We start from the raw sequence: 19,412 nt of genomic DNA on the forward strand, positions 1-19,412 counted from the left end.
GATATCCCTGTCTGCAAACTCAGCAAATATGAAAGAATGAGTGGTGAGGAGACAAGCAGTGTTTTCAGCCCAAGCCACAAATCATGTGACTGCCTATGCTCTCGTTATTTTGCATCAGTCACAGTCTCTTCACCTCTAAGGCTGCTGGATTTAATGCCTCAGTTTATGAGGCTAGTTGAGTATGCTAGCCAGATCATGCAGAGGTGGTTGGCTGTTAGTGGCCAGAGATTGAACAAAATGACTCAAATTTGATGTTTCATAATTGAAGTCTGTGACCTGCAAGTCAAAGAGATGTTTCAATTCAGATCCAAGTATCCAGTACATTGCCCACATCTGATCTGTAATTTGTAATTTGGCACATAGGGAGATTACATGAAAAGGAGTTGAGCGCAACTTGGTTCATTTTCATTTTCAAGTTCATGTTTTATTTTCAAGCTGCAATAGAAGTGAGCGCAGACATCTGTTTTTGCTCTTCATCATTATGATTGGCAATGATGTGATTCAGGGAACATTACTGCAATGTTGACCTGACTGTTTGAAAGTGTTTACATTTGTTTGTTTTTGTTTTCTTCCTTATTTTAAAACCTGGGGGGTTTCATGTTATTTTATCTACATCAGCAGTCATTTTTTTTTTTTTTTTTTTTTTTATGAATCTCAACATTTTATCTCCTAGCTCTTTAATTATTGGTCATTGTTTCCTTAGATAAGAAGAATAATATTTCCATTTCTTCTGATGTACCTTACCACATAATGCTGAAATACAAGTACTTTCATAAGGTTACAATCACATCTATCTTTAATTTGGTTTCATTTGGATTGTGTGTCTTTGTCCTTGAACTGTGTCTTTGTACACTACATACTGTACAGTATTAGGCCTTGCCATACAACCCATTGTGTGTGGAATGAAATATCCTTTTCTCAGAGTGTCTCTGCCCTCACATGGCACAGGGATCCCAGACCTCCTCTAGAATTAGACTAAACCCTGCAGCTAAGCCATTGGAGAACCACAACATAGCTAAGCATGCCTCAGCACTGAAGCCTAACATAGATCGCTCTGGATTTACGTCAGCCAGTGGGGCATGATTCCTCATGAGAGGACTGCCTGCATGTGGCATCTACATCCCCCACAAACATGTAATATTCATCTCTGACGTTACTGTTGGTGGTGCATCCAGTGTCAAGGAGTGCTCTTCTTGATGCCACAAGGTTCAGTTCAAGCGTTGTTCTTTTTGTAACACTCATTAGCTCCAGTGTTTTTCTCTAGAAAATATATCTTTCTGAATAAATTTGTGTGGGCTGCAATAATTTTGGGGAAACAGCCATTATAAACAGTTGTTTAGTTTTAATTGAGCTGTGTTCAAATCACAATCAGGGCTTAAGTGGGGGATGGAATTTTTTCCCTTGTGGTCTCTCAAAGTAAATTAAGCTGAAAGGATGCTAGTTTCCACAAACAACTATAGACCCTATTTCCTTTATTGCATTTTCAAATGTGTCTTCTAGAAGATTTAATTAGCTTCAAATAGACACATTTACTTTAAGTCTTTCTCATCAGAAACATCAACTTTGTCTATCCTATGTTTGTAAGTTGGAGAAATACCTTGTATCCCCAAAGCACCGCCTAAGCCTGCTTAATCTTTTAGCTTGTTTTATTTCACGATTAGCAATGGGCATTCGCCTAAACAGAAAGATAAATACACCCACCTCCACACATACGAATGTATATGTGTTCACCCCACACATACATTAGCATCATTTTTAACTGTAGTTGAGGTACAGTTTTTTGCTGAACAAGTTTTTCTGACATTGAGCTGATAAAGCTTCATCCCATTACTATTAATAATAAATGAACCATCTCTTGAGTTACATAAATTTAAAAAACACTCCAGAAATAGAATGAGTTATCCTTTTGCTGTAGCAGTAGAATTTTATTAGTTAACTGTGTTGTGCAACATGGAAAAATCACTGAATGGAAAATCACAGAGGATGGAAATAGCACTTCAACCTTCAGTACTTCATCTCAAATATGCTATTATTCCTTCTTTTTTTACAGAAAGAATGGCTCTGCCTAAACTGCCAGACACAAAGGGCTCTCTCCGGGCAACTTGGGGATATGCCACCTCCGCCTTCTCCATCCAAGCTACCAGCCAAACATGAACCCACCCCTCCCTCCTCCCCAGCCCGTGCAGTGTCCTCTACCCCTTCCTCTCCTGCACCCACTGCCACTGCCACCCCTGCCAAAGGGCTAACACGGATGCCCAGCATAACTCAGGCCCCGGATGACAAGTCTGAGCCAGTCTCAGCCAAAGTTGATGCTAAAGATGTCAAAAATACAGATACAGAACAAGAGATTACAGCAGAGCCAGTACCAAAAAGTACACAGGTAGTACCAGAAGAGAGCAAAAAACACGCACTTGGCACCCTGACTGAAAACACAGAGAGCATAAAGACTCCACCTGAGCAAATAGTTAGGGAAGATGCCCCTCCCTTACATCATGTTTCAGAAGAGACAGCAGATGTTAAAGGGGCAGATGTAGAACAGGCTGAAACTGTAGAACAAATTGAGGCGCCTGCAGAGGTACAAAAAGCAGAGAAAAGTGAGCCAGAACAGTGCCAAGTCCAAGAGCCAGAATGCACTAACAGAGTTGAAACGGAGCCTGAAAGCAGCCAGGAAACCCCTATATTTAATAATGTTACTCAGACCCTTCTGGTTAGTGACATGGAAGCTATTCTAGAGAAAGACATAGAGACACAATCCACTGAGACATCAGAGCTAGCCACACAAATTGAAATGACAGAGCTCAATGCCTGCTCTCCAATAAGCAAGGAACCACACAGTCAGACTACAGAGAAACAATCTGAAGAGCTCACACTACCCTCAAATCTAGATGCAGTAGATAACATGTCTGTAAAGGAAAGCTCTATCGAGACAGCAACTACTGATCCTGATCAGAGTAGCATAGTGAATGTGCCAGAGAGGAAACCTGAGGCCTCTGTACAAATTGAGGCAAAAAGTATTGAGTCCAGTGATGATCAGCTATCCCATAATGTTACTGATCAAGAAGAATCTGCAGAGCCAGAAAATAAAGCAGATCAACTTAAAAGTGTGGAAAATGGTGGCATAGTGGAGGGCATTTTAGAAAACAAATTACCAGCAGAGGAGTTCACAGACCATACAGAGTTAACCCCCAAAAACAATTTAAATGTATGTGACACGGAAGAGCATATTGTACAAATGCGAGAGATGAAAGACCCATTCGAGAAGTCAGAAGTCACTAGCAAAGATTCTAGCCTTGTGGAAAATTATATTTCTGTAGATAAAAATGATGAAATCTCTGAAAAAAGTCTAACAGAAGATAAGATAGAGGTAGAGGACACATCACAGACACAGTTAGATGTGCCCTCATCATCTCCAGTTACTGACCCCAACTTCACAGAAAAAATATTGGTGAATGAATTTGTAAATGTTAGCAAATATAACCCAAAGGAGCAGTGCACTAAAGATCTATGTGAGGAAAAAGAGGATAAGTCACTGGAAAAGGAACAGATGAGCACAGATAAAACAAAGCTGGAAAAATGTATGCCGGATCAAGCAGGTGGAGATTTAGAGATACTCGAGAACACAGAGCAGAAAGTTACTATTAAGACTGTTTCTGACAACAAAAATTTTGAATTTGGTCCTGAAAGCACTTTCTCTGAACAAGGGATTTGTCCAGATAAAAACAGAGAAGACGAAAAGATGGGAGATACATGCCCTCCAGCCCTTCAAGAGGCTGATCCCAAATCAGAGAAAAAAACATCAGAAAGAGATAAAGTCTATGAGGAAAAACCAGATGCTGTTATAACAGAGAATGAGAAAGAATATATAGTCATTAGAGATGAACTGTCCTCTGTTAATAATAAAAATGTTTCAGAGATGGTAGAACAATTATTGCCAGAAGAGAAGGCAATTAGGCAGATTCCATACACTATGACAAAAACAGGTCTAGAACAGTCTGCCATGCCAAGTGGTCATACTGACCAGCAAATAGAAGTTCCCTCATCTCCTGTGGTTAGCAAGAATGAAGACGCAGAAGCAGTAATTGAGATTAAGCATGAAGAGGTGCATCGTACACAAAAAACCCTTTTTGTAACTGAGATGGTAGAAAGATTATTGCCAGAACAGAATGATATTGGGCAGATTCCAGATGCGGTGATTGAAAAGGCTCCAGAACAGTCTGCCATACCAAAGGGTCTTACTGAACATAAAATAGAATCCCCTGTGTTTAGTAAGAAGGAAGACATAAAAACAGTAATTGAGATTAAGCCTGAAAAGATGCAGTATACACAGCAAGCCCAAACCCCTGCTGTAACATCTACCATATCTAGTGAGAAAGATAAATTACTCAGTGAGGAGCTGATGGAAAAGGCACTGGTTGTAACTGACCAGCAAATCACCCAAAAATCTAAACTTGAATATACAGCTGAATGTGTTCCCCATAGCCTAGACCATGATGTAGAACTAGCCTCCCCATCCTCTACATTTAGCCAACAGGAAATAAACAAATCAGAGGAGGGGAAGTTGACTTCTCAACCACAAGAGAAACAGGATGATGTGCTACAGCCACTGATAAAGCCTAATAAATTTGATGAATCTGGAGAGGTAACTGTAGATGTAGCTGTAGAGGTATTTATTGTACATACTCTAGGATCATTGTCTAGATAGTATCCCAAAGTTTATTTTAATGTAGTTATTTTTCATTTCTCTTTTTAAAAATAATGCATGTTTTTATTATGCCTTGAAAACAGCTCAAAATCTAATTATTTTTTCTATTTTGTAGAACAAAGAAGAGGCTGCTGTCTCAATAAAAGACAATGAGCTACTGAAGGAGCCTAGCGAGAAAGATAGAGAGAGCAGCCCCACAAGTCCTTCAGACCTGGCCAAGTTGGAAAGTACTGTCCTTCCAATACTAGAGGCTCAGTCATCATCTAAAGAGGAATCACAAACTGAAACTCCAAAGGTCAAGCGTCGACTGGAGGTGTTGCCAATGTCTCCAGAACCCAGCTCGGAGGATGACCAGCATGGAGAATCTGAAGAGCAAAGGAATGATGCTTCAAAAAAAGACCGTAAAAAGCTTCTGGTTCCAACTGATATCCAAGGTGATTCTTTTGAGGACAGTAGTGAGGGAGAACCTTCACCTAAACTACAAAGCAAAAAGACTTTTGGAGATAAGGAAGTAGAAATGGAGAGTCCAATGGATGAAGAGGATTTTATCCGGAAGCAGATCATAGAGATGAGCGCAGATGAAGATGCATCACCGTCTGATGAAGAAAACCTAAACAGACGTAAAATCAAAGATCAAGAGAAGAAGCAAACAGAACAGAATGCAAAAAAAGATGAAAAGGACAAAAGTGAATCAGGCAAGGCCAGACGTCTTCTCAAAAAGAGCAGTATCAGTCCAGAAGATGAGCCTGAACGGAAGAGTATTATCTCTGTAACTAAAATTGAAGAATTAGCTAAAGGAGAACAACCTTCAGTAGACAGTGGAGCTGGCATACGGCATTTCAAAACAATTGAGCTTAACAGTACAGCAACTGTACGTCAGACATCAGATGACGGTGAGCTAGAGAGCCTTACAGACTCTCCTGATGACAGGTCAAGAGGCGAAGGCTCTTCCAGTTTACATGCATCCAGTTTTACCCCAGGAACATCTCCAACATCTTTGTCTTCTCTTGATGAAGACAGTGACAGCAGCAGCCCAAGTCATGTTCGAACTAGTGGTGAGGGCAAGCAGCAGAGGAAAGCAAAGCACCGGCAGCCAGGTCAGGTGCTTCCTACAATTGAGGATTCATCAGAGGAAGAGGAGCTGCGAGAAGAAGAGGAACTTCTAAGAGAACAGGAGAAGCAGAAGGGCACAGGAAAAAAGTCAAAGAAAGACAAAGAAGAGATACGCGCACAGAGAAGGAGAGAAAGACCCAAAACTCCGCCAAGCAACCTCTCACCAATTGAGGATGCTTCTCCCACAGAAGAGCTACGACAGGAAGCAGAGATGGAGGAATTCCGCAGGTCTTCCTGCTCAGACATCTCCCCAAGCATGGAGTCAGAACCAGAGAGCTTTGAGATACTCCCAGAGAAGATTGTTGCAGTCCAAAAAGTGTATCAGTTACCAACTTCAGTCTCACTGTATTCTCCAACAGATGAGCAACATGTTGATAATCAGTTCAAAGAAAAAGGAAAGCATTCATTAAGAAGTGCAGATGAGGCATATGAAGAAATCATTCTCAAAGCCAAATCTCCAACTAATGAGGGAAACGAACCCCCACCTGGTAAGGAATCTCTTTATGGAGGCATGCTGATAGAGGATTATGCGTATAGGTCTCTTGTTGATGATGCATCCTGTGAGCAAGAACCTGACAAGCTTTTTGTGTCAGAGAAACCCAAAAAAACTCTGAGATCACCTGATGAGGTTTATGAGGACATGATGCAAAGAAAGAAAGAGATAATGCTTAAGGAACAGGAACTAACACAAAAAAAGCCAAAAGAAGAAGATGTTCCTAAACCAGAAACTATATACCACGATACTGACTCAAGCAAAGACACTATGTCGTCAAGCAACACAGGTCAGTCTAGGAAAGATGGAAGACCATTATTAGATGCAGAGGCAGCCTATGAAGAACTTATGAAGAAGCAAAGAGCAGTGCTGACTCCAGGAACCAGTCCAACTCAAGCAGGTCCTGATCTGAGTGGCACTGCACAAGGATCAACAGTAGCCCAAGTTGAGAAAACTGAGAACGCACCCGTACGAAGAATACTGCCTATACCTGATCTGAAAGTGACACAGTGTTCATCGGGTGAAGAGGAATCTGGCGAAGAGAGCATTTCTGATCAAACACAGGACTCTGAGAAAGTTACAGTTTCAGCTACAAAGACTGAACCAGAACCACTTGTGGATGAGGCTTTCCAGAAAACATCAGTCTCAGAGCCAGTTGTAGAAGATTTGTCACTACAAAGAGAAGCAGCATCACCTGCAGTATCAGTTGACTCACAGGATGCCACAGAGAAAGATGTAGAAATTGAGCAGACAGGTGTTGTTGACTTGTCCAAGTCATCAGCCCCTACTCAAATTGACTCTTTTATATCACCAGTTCCTAGTGTAATTGCAAGGGCGTCAGCCCCAGTAGTTGTAAGTGTATCACCCTTGTCCACTGTACCACAATATATAGTATCTACTATACCTAGTGTCATATCAACTGCTCCACCAGTTCCTCCCAAACCAATAGTACCACGCAGAGCTGCATCTCTGGAAAAAGCAGACATCCCAGTTCCTCCACCCCTTCCCCCTCCAACACTGCCCAAACCCTCTGTGTATCCCAAAAAGACTCCACCTCAGGTCCCCCCAAGAACTACTCCAGTTGGCATGCCAACCACAGGGGACAGTGTACCAGTAAGACAGCCGCTTGCTCCAGCCTACAAGCCCCATGTTCCTCCTCCTGTACCACCAAAGCCATCCTCAATCCCTGCAGGCCTAACCTTCAGTCACAAACCAGGAGAGACTATTAAACCTCCCATAGCTCCTAAACCCATAGCTGGTGTTCAGCCACCTTTTACAGTCCACATTCCTTCGAGACCTACCATACTGAGTACAAGCAGTGCAGACAGTGTCCTTAATCTGAGTCCTTCTGCCGAGAGTAGGACGGGAACCACATCTCCCCTCAAGTCCCCTACATCACCCAGGTTTGGAAAGGTTTTACGTGACACATATGTTGTTATTACTTTGCCATCTCAGCCCGGTTCACCTACAGAAGGTATCACAACCCAAGCCTCAATAAGTCCTAGCCAAGAATCACCTCAGAAACCACCTCCTTCACCACCTCAACCACCTCCACAGTCACAAACAACTAGAGTACCATTGGCATTCACACGAATTACTGAATCTATTGAAAGTCAAGAAATATGTGGTCCAGAGAAGGTAGTTTCTAGCATGAGTCACGTCTATGAGGCTATTTCAGCCTCAACACAGCCTCAGTCAATTATTCCAAATGTTGGTGTTCAGGTAGTTACCACTGAAGTCCAAAGAACCACAGTGTCTGTTGTGCATGAAAGAACACCACCTCCACATCCCATTTCAAGAGCCACTGGCATCTCTATTGTTCAAGAAAAAACAAAACCTGAACCAGTTCAAGTACAGAATGGCCATGCCTACCATCCTGGTGAGGTGGTGGATCTTCGAACCCCAAAGATAGATGCAGAGACATCCATGAAAGGTGTGGATCTGTCTTCCTCTGAGTCAAGACGACAGTCCTTTGCTGTTGATAGTGGTGGACGTCAGCAAAGTGCTGTGCAATCATCTGTAGTAAACCTAAGCACTGATACTTCCTCAGTCTCAATGGTTACTGACAACATCACCATCCTCACATGCACAGCCACTGTAGCTTATGGTAGTGATGTATCTCTGTCTACATCAATGCCTCTCCAACTTACAACAGCTAAATCCTTTGAGCCTGTGACTCAAATTATTTATAGGCCTGTGGATTCTCAACCAGAAAAACCCATAAATCTCTCAACAACAATGGGTAAAACTCACTCTGTCCCTGTAACAATAGCTCCTACGATTGCAAACAATAGCATTGGTGCAACTATACCTCCCCGTCTAGAAACAGGTTTATCAGGTGCAGTTGATCTCACCACAGTAAAACCTGCACAGACCATGGTTGCAATGAATGGGTCCACTGCAGAGGTGGTCACTGCTTTAATTACAGAGGATGATGGAAAACCAGTTGATCTTACTGCTGGAAGAAGAGCAGTCTGCTGTGATGTAGTCTATAAGCTTCCTTTTGCAAGTAGCTGTACAACTCAGCAGCCCTCAGCTCCATTACCAGAGGATCGTTTTGGCTACAGAGATGACCATTATCAATATGATCGTACTCCCTATGGTATGAGAGGTCTTGGTGGCATTAAACCCTCAATGTCTGATACAAACTTGGCAGAGGCTGGTCTCTTCCTATATAAAAGTAAGCATAGCTTTGATTACAAGGAGGCTACTGAAGGTGCTGTAGACCTGACATCTGGAAAAATGTCAGTGAAAGGTCAGTACGAGATTGAAGATCTTTCTTCTCGTTATCATTTTGAGTTACCTCTACTTATTCCCAGCTGATTTTTTTTTCTTTTTCTTTTTGGGATGTAATTTTGCATGTTTTCTTTTTTTGGGTGTGTCTGCATGTTGCTGCATGCTATTCAATATACATTTTGCTGTTTTCATTTTCATCCTTTGGATGGTGCATGGGTGCCTTGATGCTGTTACCATTGCGCTATTTTAATGTGCTGAGCTTAAATCTAACAAAATGAACTTTTAACAGGTGAAGCTGTGGACTATTCAAGCAAATCAACAGGAGTGTGCACTGGAATGACAATTCCACAGTACACACAAGCCAGGATTACTTCAGCAGTTGGAACCCACTATGGTGTTTCTAGTGTCCTAAGATCTTCCAATGGCATTGTTTATTCTTCTGTAGCAGCACCAGTTCCTTCTACATATGCCATAACCACCCAGCCTGGTTCTATCTTCAGCACATCCTACAATACTCTATCAGGCATGCACACAAGTGATACTATGCCATCATTGTCATCTCTACAGAATCAACCTCTTACTAGATCGCACAGCTTTCTTTCAACAATTGCTGTAACCACAGCAGAAGAACAAAGCGACTTACCCTTAAATCTGGAGACTGGTGTTTCTACAACTCTCTCAGATGTAGTTTCTACAGTCACTACAGTGGCAGCACTGGACACCTACACAAATGCTTCACTTGAGGCAATTGCAGCCTCTTTAGAAGCTCTGTCTTCACCAATGGTTCCAGGAGATGGACAGTACCAGATGGAACGTGAGCTTCTTGAGCTAGAGAAGATGAAACAGCAGCGCTTGGCTGAAGAACTTGAATGGGAGAGGCAGGAGATACAGCGTTTCCGTGAGCAGGAGCAGCTTCTTGTGCAGAAGGAACTGGAAGAACTCCAGGCCATGAAACAGCAAATACTATGTCAGCAAGAAGAGGAGAGACAGGCCCACCTTCTGATGCAAAAGGAGACTTATGCTCAGCAACAGGAGCAGTTAGAGCAGATCCAAAGACTCCAAGAACAGCTCAGACAACAGTTGGAGGAACAGAAGTTCAGGCAAATGTATCCAGGTGAAGTCCTGCCAGAGGCTCTTGTTGTGGTGGGAGAAAGAAAGATGGACAGTGGCTGTCAGACTGATGAAGAGGATAATACTGAAAAGGCCTACACTGCAGGAAGGAAGAAGAAAAGTACAAAGAAAAGTGTTGACAGCTGTGTACAGACAGATGATGAAGACCAGGATGAATGGGAAGTTCCTGCTCGAGGCAGGCGCAGTAGACCACGAGGTGGTAAAAATGGCATAGGTGAAAGAGGAGCTGTTTCAGTTCAGGCCCTAACTGAAATCTCTGTACAAACAGACTCCTCTGGAACACTAAGGGGACACTCTGTGCAGCTAGATGCTAGAGTAGACTATCCTGACTCTGATAGAACTTCCTCTCCAAAGAGACGCCCCACTCCACTTGATATAGGCCAGTCCCCTCACCTCCAAGCAGATGCTGCCACTCTCCAGGTTGCCCCAGGTCCTCCCAAATCCCCAAAAGTTCTGTACTCTCCAATTTCCCCTTGTGTATCCCCTAGCAAATCCCTTGAGTATTTGTCCTATGAGAAATCCCTTGGAGACACAAGCCCACAGAGAATACGCTCTGCCACTGATCTATCCAAAGGTCCACCAACAAGTCCTAGGGCACCCAAGGTCATACAAAGGTCAATGTCTGACCCCAAACCCATGAGCCCAACTGCAGAAGAGAGGGCAGCAGCAAATTTCCAGTATTCTGAGGGTTATTCTGTGAGTATAAATGATCATTATAAGACTGCTTAATTTAATATCACTGCTTCATCTCAAAAAATGCTGATATTTCATTGAATGTTTACTTGCTTTTTCTAAGTATTTTTTTCTTAATCTGTGGTTTCAAATTTTGAATGCCATGAAGCAGTTTGATAAAAAAAAAAATAATTGTATAATATCTTGCTATTCTTCAGATCTCAATTGATTTTGATTGATAATGTTATTGTCCTATTGTCAGGCCTGATTGTCATTGACATGCTAGCTGTCTTATTTAATATTTTCAGTGTTTATTGAATGCCCTTTTGAAAGCATTGCAGCAGCACAGCAGATATAGAGTATGTGTTTGTTTTTCCATCCTCAAGGCATATCTGTCATGAGTAAACAAAATCCTCCAGAGACTTTTTTTTACCATTCTCCTTTATTTTCAGTCGAACTGGAAAACACAAGTGTTTTTTGCTTGTTTTTAAAGTGCTTCTATGAAACCATCTTTAAAGCATTTAATGCATTATTTTTGTTCCAATGAACAATTCAGCTTAAAAATAAGTTTTTTGAATAAAATACTCGTTTGTCATTTTATCACTGATATTGCTATTTTATTTGTCCTCCAAAGGCAAAGGGATCTCCAAGTGGAACTCCATCTGGCACCCAAAAGAAAGTTAAAAGAACCCTTCCTAACCCACCTTCAGAGGAAGAGGCTGTCAATGCTGGACAAACAGCCTACAGCACTGGCTCAGCTCGTCGTCGTCTCTGCCGGAGCACTAACATGGCACGGGCAAAAATTCTGCAGGACATTGATCGTGAACTAGACCTGGTTGAGAGAGAGTCCTCCAAACTGCGTAAAAAGCAAGCTGAACTGGATGAGGAAGAAAAGGAGATTGATGCCAAGCTGCGATACCTGGAGATGGGCATTAACCGACGAAAGGAGGCATTGCTCAAAGAAAGGGAGAAGAGGGAAAGGGCCTATCTGCAGAGTGTTGCAGAGGACCGTGACTACATGTCTGACAGTGAGGTGAGTAACATTCGTGAGACAAGAAGTGGAGAGGAGGTCAGTGGACATGGGCTTGAGAGACCACGTACTGCACCACAGTCAGAACTTGATGAGTTTGTTCCTCCACAGACCAAGCACGACCAGTATGGAAAGTATTCCCAGTACCAGTACCCACAGTACCAGCAATCCCTGTACCAGCCTCAGTCACCATACCAATCCCAATCCATCTACTCTTCTGTTCCTTCTCTGACTGCCTCACAACAACAGAGCTACCACCAAATGCTCTTGCTCCAGCAGAAAGCCAGACAACAAGCTGCTCTCCTCTCTGAATTAGATTCTACCAAAATTGCCACTAACTATGACACTTCATCTTACTTGGGAGGAAAATATGGCAACCACCTTGACTTGCATAGCCTAGAAGAGCGTGCTGGGAGCATGGCAGTAAGTCCAATGTCCAATGTATCTGCTGACTCCTTCTATTCAGACTTAGATCAACATCAAACACCAAGGAGCTACATGCTTTTAGAAGATGCAGCAGAACTTGCAAAGAGCACTGGTAGCCTTTCATCCACCAGCTATGGCATTGCTGAGAGGGAGCTTGCCAAAGCAGAGCGTCTTCTGAGACATGCTGCTGCAGATGTTAGTACAGACTACTTGGGAAGTTCCTCCAGACTTCATTCCTATGGTAAGGCCCAAGATGAAGAGGACCCAATGGAAGAGCCGTTTGAACTGAAGCTTTTAAAACAGCAACTGAAACAGGAGTTCAGGAGAAGCACAGGGGGCACTGAAAGCTTAGAGCAGCTTGCTGGACTCTCACATCACTATACCCCCAGCACTGGAGTGTCTAGTGGAGGCTACAGGGCCTATCCTAAAACTGAGAAGTACAGCATCAGTAGACTTACCTTAGAGAAACAGGCTGCCAAGCAACTCCCAACATCTATGCTCTACCAGAAACACAAAAACACCAGCAACATTGGCAAGTATTCCTCAATGCAGGATAGCAGGGGTCTAGAAACAGACTATAGTAGCTACTTGGGGTCTAGTAGTGCTTCTCCCAGGTCAAGCAGACTTCTGCAGGATGAGATCACCTTTGGGCTTCGCAAAAACATTGCAGAACAGCAGAAATACCTGGGCTCCACACTTGGAGCCAATTTGGCTGGTTCACTTAATCTGGGCCAAAGCCTGAATCTGAGCCCAGGCATGAGGTCCTCTTTGGGAGAAGACTCTGCTTACCCCAGTGGAAGCAGGTCACGGCCTTCTTCTAGACCCTCCTCTGTTTATGGCCTTGACCTGTCCATTAAAAGGGACATCTCAAGTTCTTCTCTGAGGCTCAAAGCAGAAGGTGACCCCTCCTCAGAGACCTCAGCTTTCCAGACTCCATCAGGCAGGACAAAACCTACAAGCCTGCCCATTGTACAAGGTGGGCGTGGACGCATCCCTATTGTGGCACAGAACTCAGAGGAAGAGAGCCCACTGAGTCCCGTAGGTCAGCCAATGGGTATGGCACGGGCATCTGCAGGTCCGCTCCCACCCATATCTGCTGACTCCCGTGATCAGTTTGGGTCATGCATGTCCCTCCAAGACCCTCAACAGCAACATCTCAGAGAAGATCCTTCAAGAGGACGTGGCTATGTACTAATGGATGATCTGCAGGGCACCATGTCTGATAGTGAAGGTAATTTGTTTGTCCACAGACTGTCCTCTTGGAGTAACATTTCATACACAGTTTCAGCTTTTTGTTTATCTGTGTGTCATCCTGTAAGTGTTCGTTCCTGTCTATATGAAGGCATCAGTTCTCTGAATATATATGTTTTTCTGTTTTGTTTAAGCTTCATTGCACTATGCTTAACTAATATCACAATGTCCCAATTGGCTTTCTATAATAACATTTCTAGTTGAAGTGAATTTTGCATGTGATTTCTTCGCAGACTGACTTTTTGTTTCTGTGTGAATAGTGCATGCTTTCAGTCTCTGCACATTCAGTCAATATGTACATGTGCTCTCTGAATGGGATAAACTCTCTCTTTTCTGTAGCAGAGGAATAGCCTTATGACCCTCAAAATTTTAGTTAAGCTGCTTGTTAACAATTGAGCTGCATATGTTCTTGATTTTGTCATCTGTTTAGTTATCTTAAAGTGCCTTCTAGCAAACTCTTCTCAGCATAATTCATCAAAATAATAATACACACAGAATCTCACTTCCTCTAGTTTGCTTTATAGATATGATGAATTATATTTAAAACTTCCACCACAACAAACTGTATTATTCTGTGTAAGGTCAGGCATTCATTTTTAAATGTATTTTTAAAAAGTTTTAGTTTCCTTCCATAGAGAAAATGTATACCCTCTAAGCCTATATACAAATGTCATAGCTCATTCATAAATTTCTCTGTGATAGATGATACTCTTCATGCATGTTGCTAGCATTTCCTGGAGTAATTATCATGCCAGTTTGTGTTTGCATGTTTGATGTTCATTTAATAAATAGCACAAGTGATTTGCATGTCTCTTCCTGTCTGGTTTTGAATAAACTCTTTCACTTTCCTGCATGTTCATATATGCTTTTTCTCAGCTTTGTGTTAATATTTGTCTTTTGATTTCTACTTATAATGAAATTTAAAGTATAGTTTTAAGACTGATGAGATCAAAACATAGTAGTTGATATGCATTGCATGCCCTTTCCCCTCATTAACTGCAAAATGCATGAAATTACATTAACTTAACTGCACTGTACATTACAAAAAACATGAATATTGTCATTTTTACACAATATAGGGTTCAACCATCACACAACCACAAAACCTGAAGCTCAAACCCAAATACTCACCAATTTTATAGTGTTTTTATTATTATTATTTATCTATGTAGTAACTAACCCCATACATGTAACAGCATATGATGTGTTCATCATATGTGCCATCTGGAAGTAAATGCATTTGCCTTGGTTGCAGCACTAAGTGAATCCCTGGTGGGTTTGTGCAGAGACGATCCAGGAAACTCACATGAGAATGTCACAAACGGTAGAGTATAACCACCTTAGACTCCTGCACGTCTCCCGTCTCCCCCACACCCCCGCTACCATGACCACCCACCTGCCAATCACCCATGAGCTGTTAGGCAACCAAATCGACCACAGATTCATCTCCATAACAACATGTTACAGGAAGTATGACGAATTCACACAATAATGTAATGCTGTGTTAGTGAATACAGCGCTTGCATCTGTGATTAAATTGGAATTTCACACTCCTTTCTCTCCAAAAATAACTCTAATTTTCTCAGTTTAAGCTGCTGCATTTTCAACAGTTTGGTGAACAAAACATCATTCATGTAAGACTAGTAATAGTTTGCATATCAAATCTATTGAGAAGCATTGACTTCCTGATAAAAACTGGTCATGCTCATAAAGCTGGCAAAATGACTCCAGATATACACAATAATAGAACTCCGCATTAGTGAGCATTTTAGCATGTAACAGGATCTGCATCTGTCATATCATTTTACATCTGAATGTCAGGTCTGTAAACACCAGAATTGTCTTCTGTTAAATGTTGATTCTTCTTGATAACCTGAGGTCAGTTAGTCCATGACAAAAAACATCTAATATTGCCTTTATATGTTCCCATGCTCCCTATAAAACCCACCTTTTCACACTGTAGCTGAAAGACCCAACACCAATGCAAGATAGTATGCCAAAATATTTCCTATCCCTGTCTGTCTTTAACCACTATTCATGAAAACTTGTTTTGGGGGTAGGTACAGTAGCAAGCAGACTTGCTCTAAATCTTTTTACAGAATTCTTATGGTGAATTATGTAGAAAAAACAGTCTGAAGAATTGTGTCCTCGGGGTTTGTGTTAGTTTTAGGTTTGCATGCAAAAATAACTGCTCTACTTTTGTATAACCATTTCCTTTTCTGCCCCAGATGGCTCTATATTGTTTAAATTTGAGACTGCATACGTACCTTAGCTGTCTGTAGTACATGATATTACCAGAGTGTCTTTAGGGGTTTGTTGTAACAGACTGGCAAGCAAGACTTTAACGTTTTAATTTCCATCTGTTTATCTGAAGCGTACCACCTGCGACGGGAGGAAACTGACTGGTTTGATAAACCACGAGACGGACGCACAGAAAATGGACAAGGGGTGGACAGAAGACAGGTATCTTGCATGCATATCACAATATTTCAGACAGAAACATATCATTGCATGTTAGAGTGTTATGAAAATTGATTCTGATTGTGCTCATTTTGTGTCCCTTTAGGGGAAGTCAGCACACTACCCGTTTCCTCATACTAGGATAAAACTACAGAGGGATCCCAAAGATCGTAGTGTATCAGGTAAGATGTGCAACCTGTCAAATACTCAGTGCTGTGCTGCTTGGCTTTCTGACATGCTCCAACAATGTAAACAGACGTTTAGGACAGCTGCCCCTGGTAAAATAGGATCTGTTCGCCTACCAGGCCATCATGGAGAGATGCCCGAGGCTTATGTCTATGCAAACATTAGTTTCACCATGCTGAGATTGCATTGGCACAGTTTTATTTTATGCCTACTACTAAACAACACATTAGCTCCCCTCCAATTTCCCTTTAGCGTCCTCTTGTGGTGCTCTATTTTGCCACATCATTGCACACAAAATGTCAACAGACAAAACCGCTGAGCAAAAGCACATCAGCGGTCTAGCCCCTCCTCGTGCTTTGGTATGTCACGTAGGTGTGGTTGATTCTCCTCGATCTCCAGTGTCACTGTTCCTTTAAGTATTAGAACAGGGCAGACATTACGCAGCAATGTGGCAGATTGGCATCCCTCTAGTTCCATCAGTCATCAAAGCTCAAAATGGCGTGTAATGCACAAATTGGATTATCTTCTTAATTAGAAACTGATGAACAAACAAGCGACTTAAAAAAAGACAATGAATAAGGCTATAACGAGTGTACTGTGGTGTGACTGGTGGATTTGTCGCACTGCAATTAAGGTAATGTGTACATTGCTTATTATTAGTCTGATGGAAGGGTCTGTGATTCCAAATACAGGATATATGTCACACAACAAATGCTGTCCTGGAAAGGGTGGAAATGTGAGGAAATTTAAAACTGGGAGTTGCAATGCAAATTAATAAAATCTTAAAGGGTTAGTTCACCCAAAAATGAAAATTATGTCATTAATGACTCACCCTCATGTCGTTCCAAACCCGTAAGACCTCCGTTCATCTTCGGAACACAGTTTATGATATTTCAGATTTAGTCCGAGAGCTTTCTGTCCCTCCATTGAAAGTGTTTGTACGGTAGACTGTCCATGTCCAGAAAGGTAATAAAAACATCATCAAAGTAGTCCATGTGACATCAGTGGGTTAGTTAGAAGTTTTTGAAGCATCGAAAATACATTTTGGTCCAAAAATAACAAAAACTACGACTTTATTCAGCATTGTCTTCTCTTCCAGAATCCTTTCCGTTGAATTGATTGCATTGAATTGATTCCATTGAACTGATTCCATTGAATCTTTTCATCTGTCCCCGTGGTTGTTTTTGGCGATTAGGACGTCCGCGACATTTTGAAGCATCGAAAATACATTTTGGTCCAAAAATAACAAAAACTACGACTTTATTCAGCATTGTATTCTCTTCCGGGGTCTGTTGTCAATTCGCGTTCACGACTCCGCTTCTTCTTCTTCTTCTTTCCTGTTTTACGGCGGTTGGCATCCAGCTTATTGGTGCATTACCGCCCCCTTCTGCTCCGGAGTGTGGTTTACGACTCCGCAGTGACGCTGCTGACGTAAGACGCTGCTGACGTGTTATCCGGTGCGCCAGAGCTTTGTTTACAGTCTGAGGGAGACGCACGCTGTATTCAAGCTATTCTACATTGTTTGTATTTTGGTATTGCTATATTTTTTAAAATGGTGCGTAAGTGTGCATGTCGCGGATGTCCTAATCGGCAAAAACAACCACGGCGACGTAAAAGTGCATTACTAACACAGACAGATGAAAGGATTCAATGGAATCAGTTCAATGGAATCAATTCAATAGAATCAATTCAATGGAAAGGATTCCGGAAGAGAAGACAATGATGAATAAAGTCGTAGTTTTTGTTATTTTTGGACCTAAATGTATTTTCGATGCTTCAAAAACTTCTAACTAACCCACTGATGTCACATGGACTACTTTGATGATGTTTTTATTACCTTTCTGGACATGGACAGTCTACCGTACAAACATTTTCAATGGAGGGACAGAAAGCTCTCGGACTAAATCTAAAATATCTTAAACTGCGTTCCGAAGATGAACGGAGGTCTTACAGGTTTGGAACGACATGAGGGTGAGTCATTAATGACATAATTTTCATTTTTGGGTGAACTAACCCTTTAAATGGATAGTTCATTCAAAAACGATTTTTATTTTAAAGTTTTTGGTAAACTATCGTTTTAAAAAGCCATTGGAATTTATGTGGTTATTATAGAGGGACTAGTTGTCATGTTTTGCTCCAATTAGTATTTCTCAGAGTTGTTTTATTTTTGAATGTCAGTTTCTGTAAAGACACCATAACATCTTGACTTAATGTGTTGTTTTATTGTTCTGACTTTTTTACCCAACAGCTATAGCAGAATGTGATGATATTGGTGTTTTAGTTTGATTAGATTCACAAAAATGATTTTACACTCTTAAAATCAAAGGTTCCTATTGGCATCTATAGCTCCAACAAGAAATGTTAGTTCACCCAAAAATGAAATTTTTGTCATCATTTACTTACCCTCAAGTAGTTCCAAATCTGTATGAGTTTCTTTCTTCTGTTGAACACAAAGAAGATATTTTGAAGAATGTTGGTAACCAGACAGTTGACGATAGCCATTGACTTTCATAGTAGGAAAAAAAATACTACAGAAGTCACTGACTACTGTCAACTGTCTGGATACCAACATTCTTCAAAATATCTTCTTTTGTGTTCAACAAACTCATACAAGTTTGGAACAAAAAGAGGGTGAGTAAATTATGACAGAGTTTTTTGGGCGAGCTACCCCTTCAACATTTCTTCAGATTATTAAAATGTTCTTCACACTAAGAAAAAAAAAAAGTTTCTTTTAAGAACTGTTTACTGAAGCATTCTTAGGGGAACCCACAATTTTTTTTTCTATGGCATTTTTTTAACCTTTATTTTTAAGAGAGTAATATAAAAGGGTTTTCTGCTACAGAAGGAGTTGGACAACAATATGCAAACATTTTCTGCAAAATCTTATAGTTACTGGTATATAACCCATGTGACAACTAGCCCCAGTCCAAAGACTGCAAATTTATTTAATAATATTATTTACTGATCAAAAAATATAGGAAATGTGGATAAAATGAGACAGTGATGTTTATACAATACTTTTTCCTCACAGGAAACGGACTGGGCATTCGTGTGGTTGGAGGAAAAGAGGTCCCTGGAAGCAATGGGGACATTGGTGCGTATGTTGCCAAAGTATTACCTGGAGGAGCTGCAGAACAGACGGGGAAGATTGTGGAAGGTAGGCACTTGAAAGAAAGGCGGTTACTGCTTTAAGACCTGTCTCTGAGTGGGTT

General features: G+C 41.4%; 1 protein-coding gene across 8 annotated transcripts in view; it reads left to right on the forward strand.

Moving 5' to 3' along the window:
• pcloa (piccolo presynaptic cytomatrix protein a) overlaps nt 1-19,412 on the forward strand; it is a 63,122-nt gene that overhangs the window by 23,113 nt on the left and 20,597 nt on the right. For 5 of the 8 annotated variants that reach the window (XM_048156993.1, XM_048156992.1, XM_048156996.1 and 2 more), the window contains 8 exons: nt 2,051-4,639; nt 4,818-9,063; nt 9,334-10,871; nt 11,482-13,534; nt 14,810-14,878; nt 15,929-16,017; nt 16,121-16,196; nt 19,232-19,357. In XM_048156993.1, coding sequence (XP_048012950.1) covers nt 2,051-4,639; nt 4,818-9,063; nt 9,334-10,871; nt 11,482-13,534; nt 14,810-14,878; nt 15,929-16,017; nt 16,121-16,196; nt 19,232-19,357 — 10,786 coding nt within the window. The remainder of the gene's footprint in view (nt 1-2,050; nt 4,640-4,817; nt 9,064-9,333; nt 10,872-11,481; nt 13,535-14,809; nt 14,879-15,928; nt 16,018-16,120; nt 16,197-19,231; nt 19,358-19,412) is intronic. The other 3 variants (XM_048156995.1, XM_048156999.1, XM_048156994.1) reach the window with 3 other exon arrangements.

This window comes from Megalobrama amblycephala, linkage group LG14 (assembly GCF_018812025.1).
Source record: "Megalobrama amblycephala isolate DHTTF-2021 linkage group LG14, ASM1881202v1, whole genome shotgun sequence".
Lineage (NCBI taxonomy): Eukaryota > Metazoa > Chordata > Actinopteri > Cypriniformes > Xenocyprididae > Megalobrama > Megalobrama amblycephala.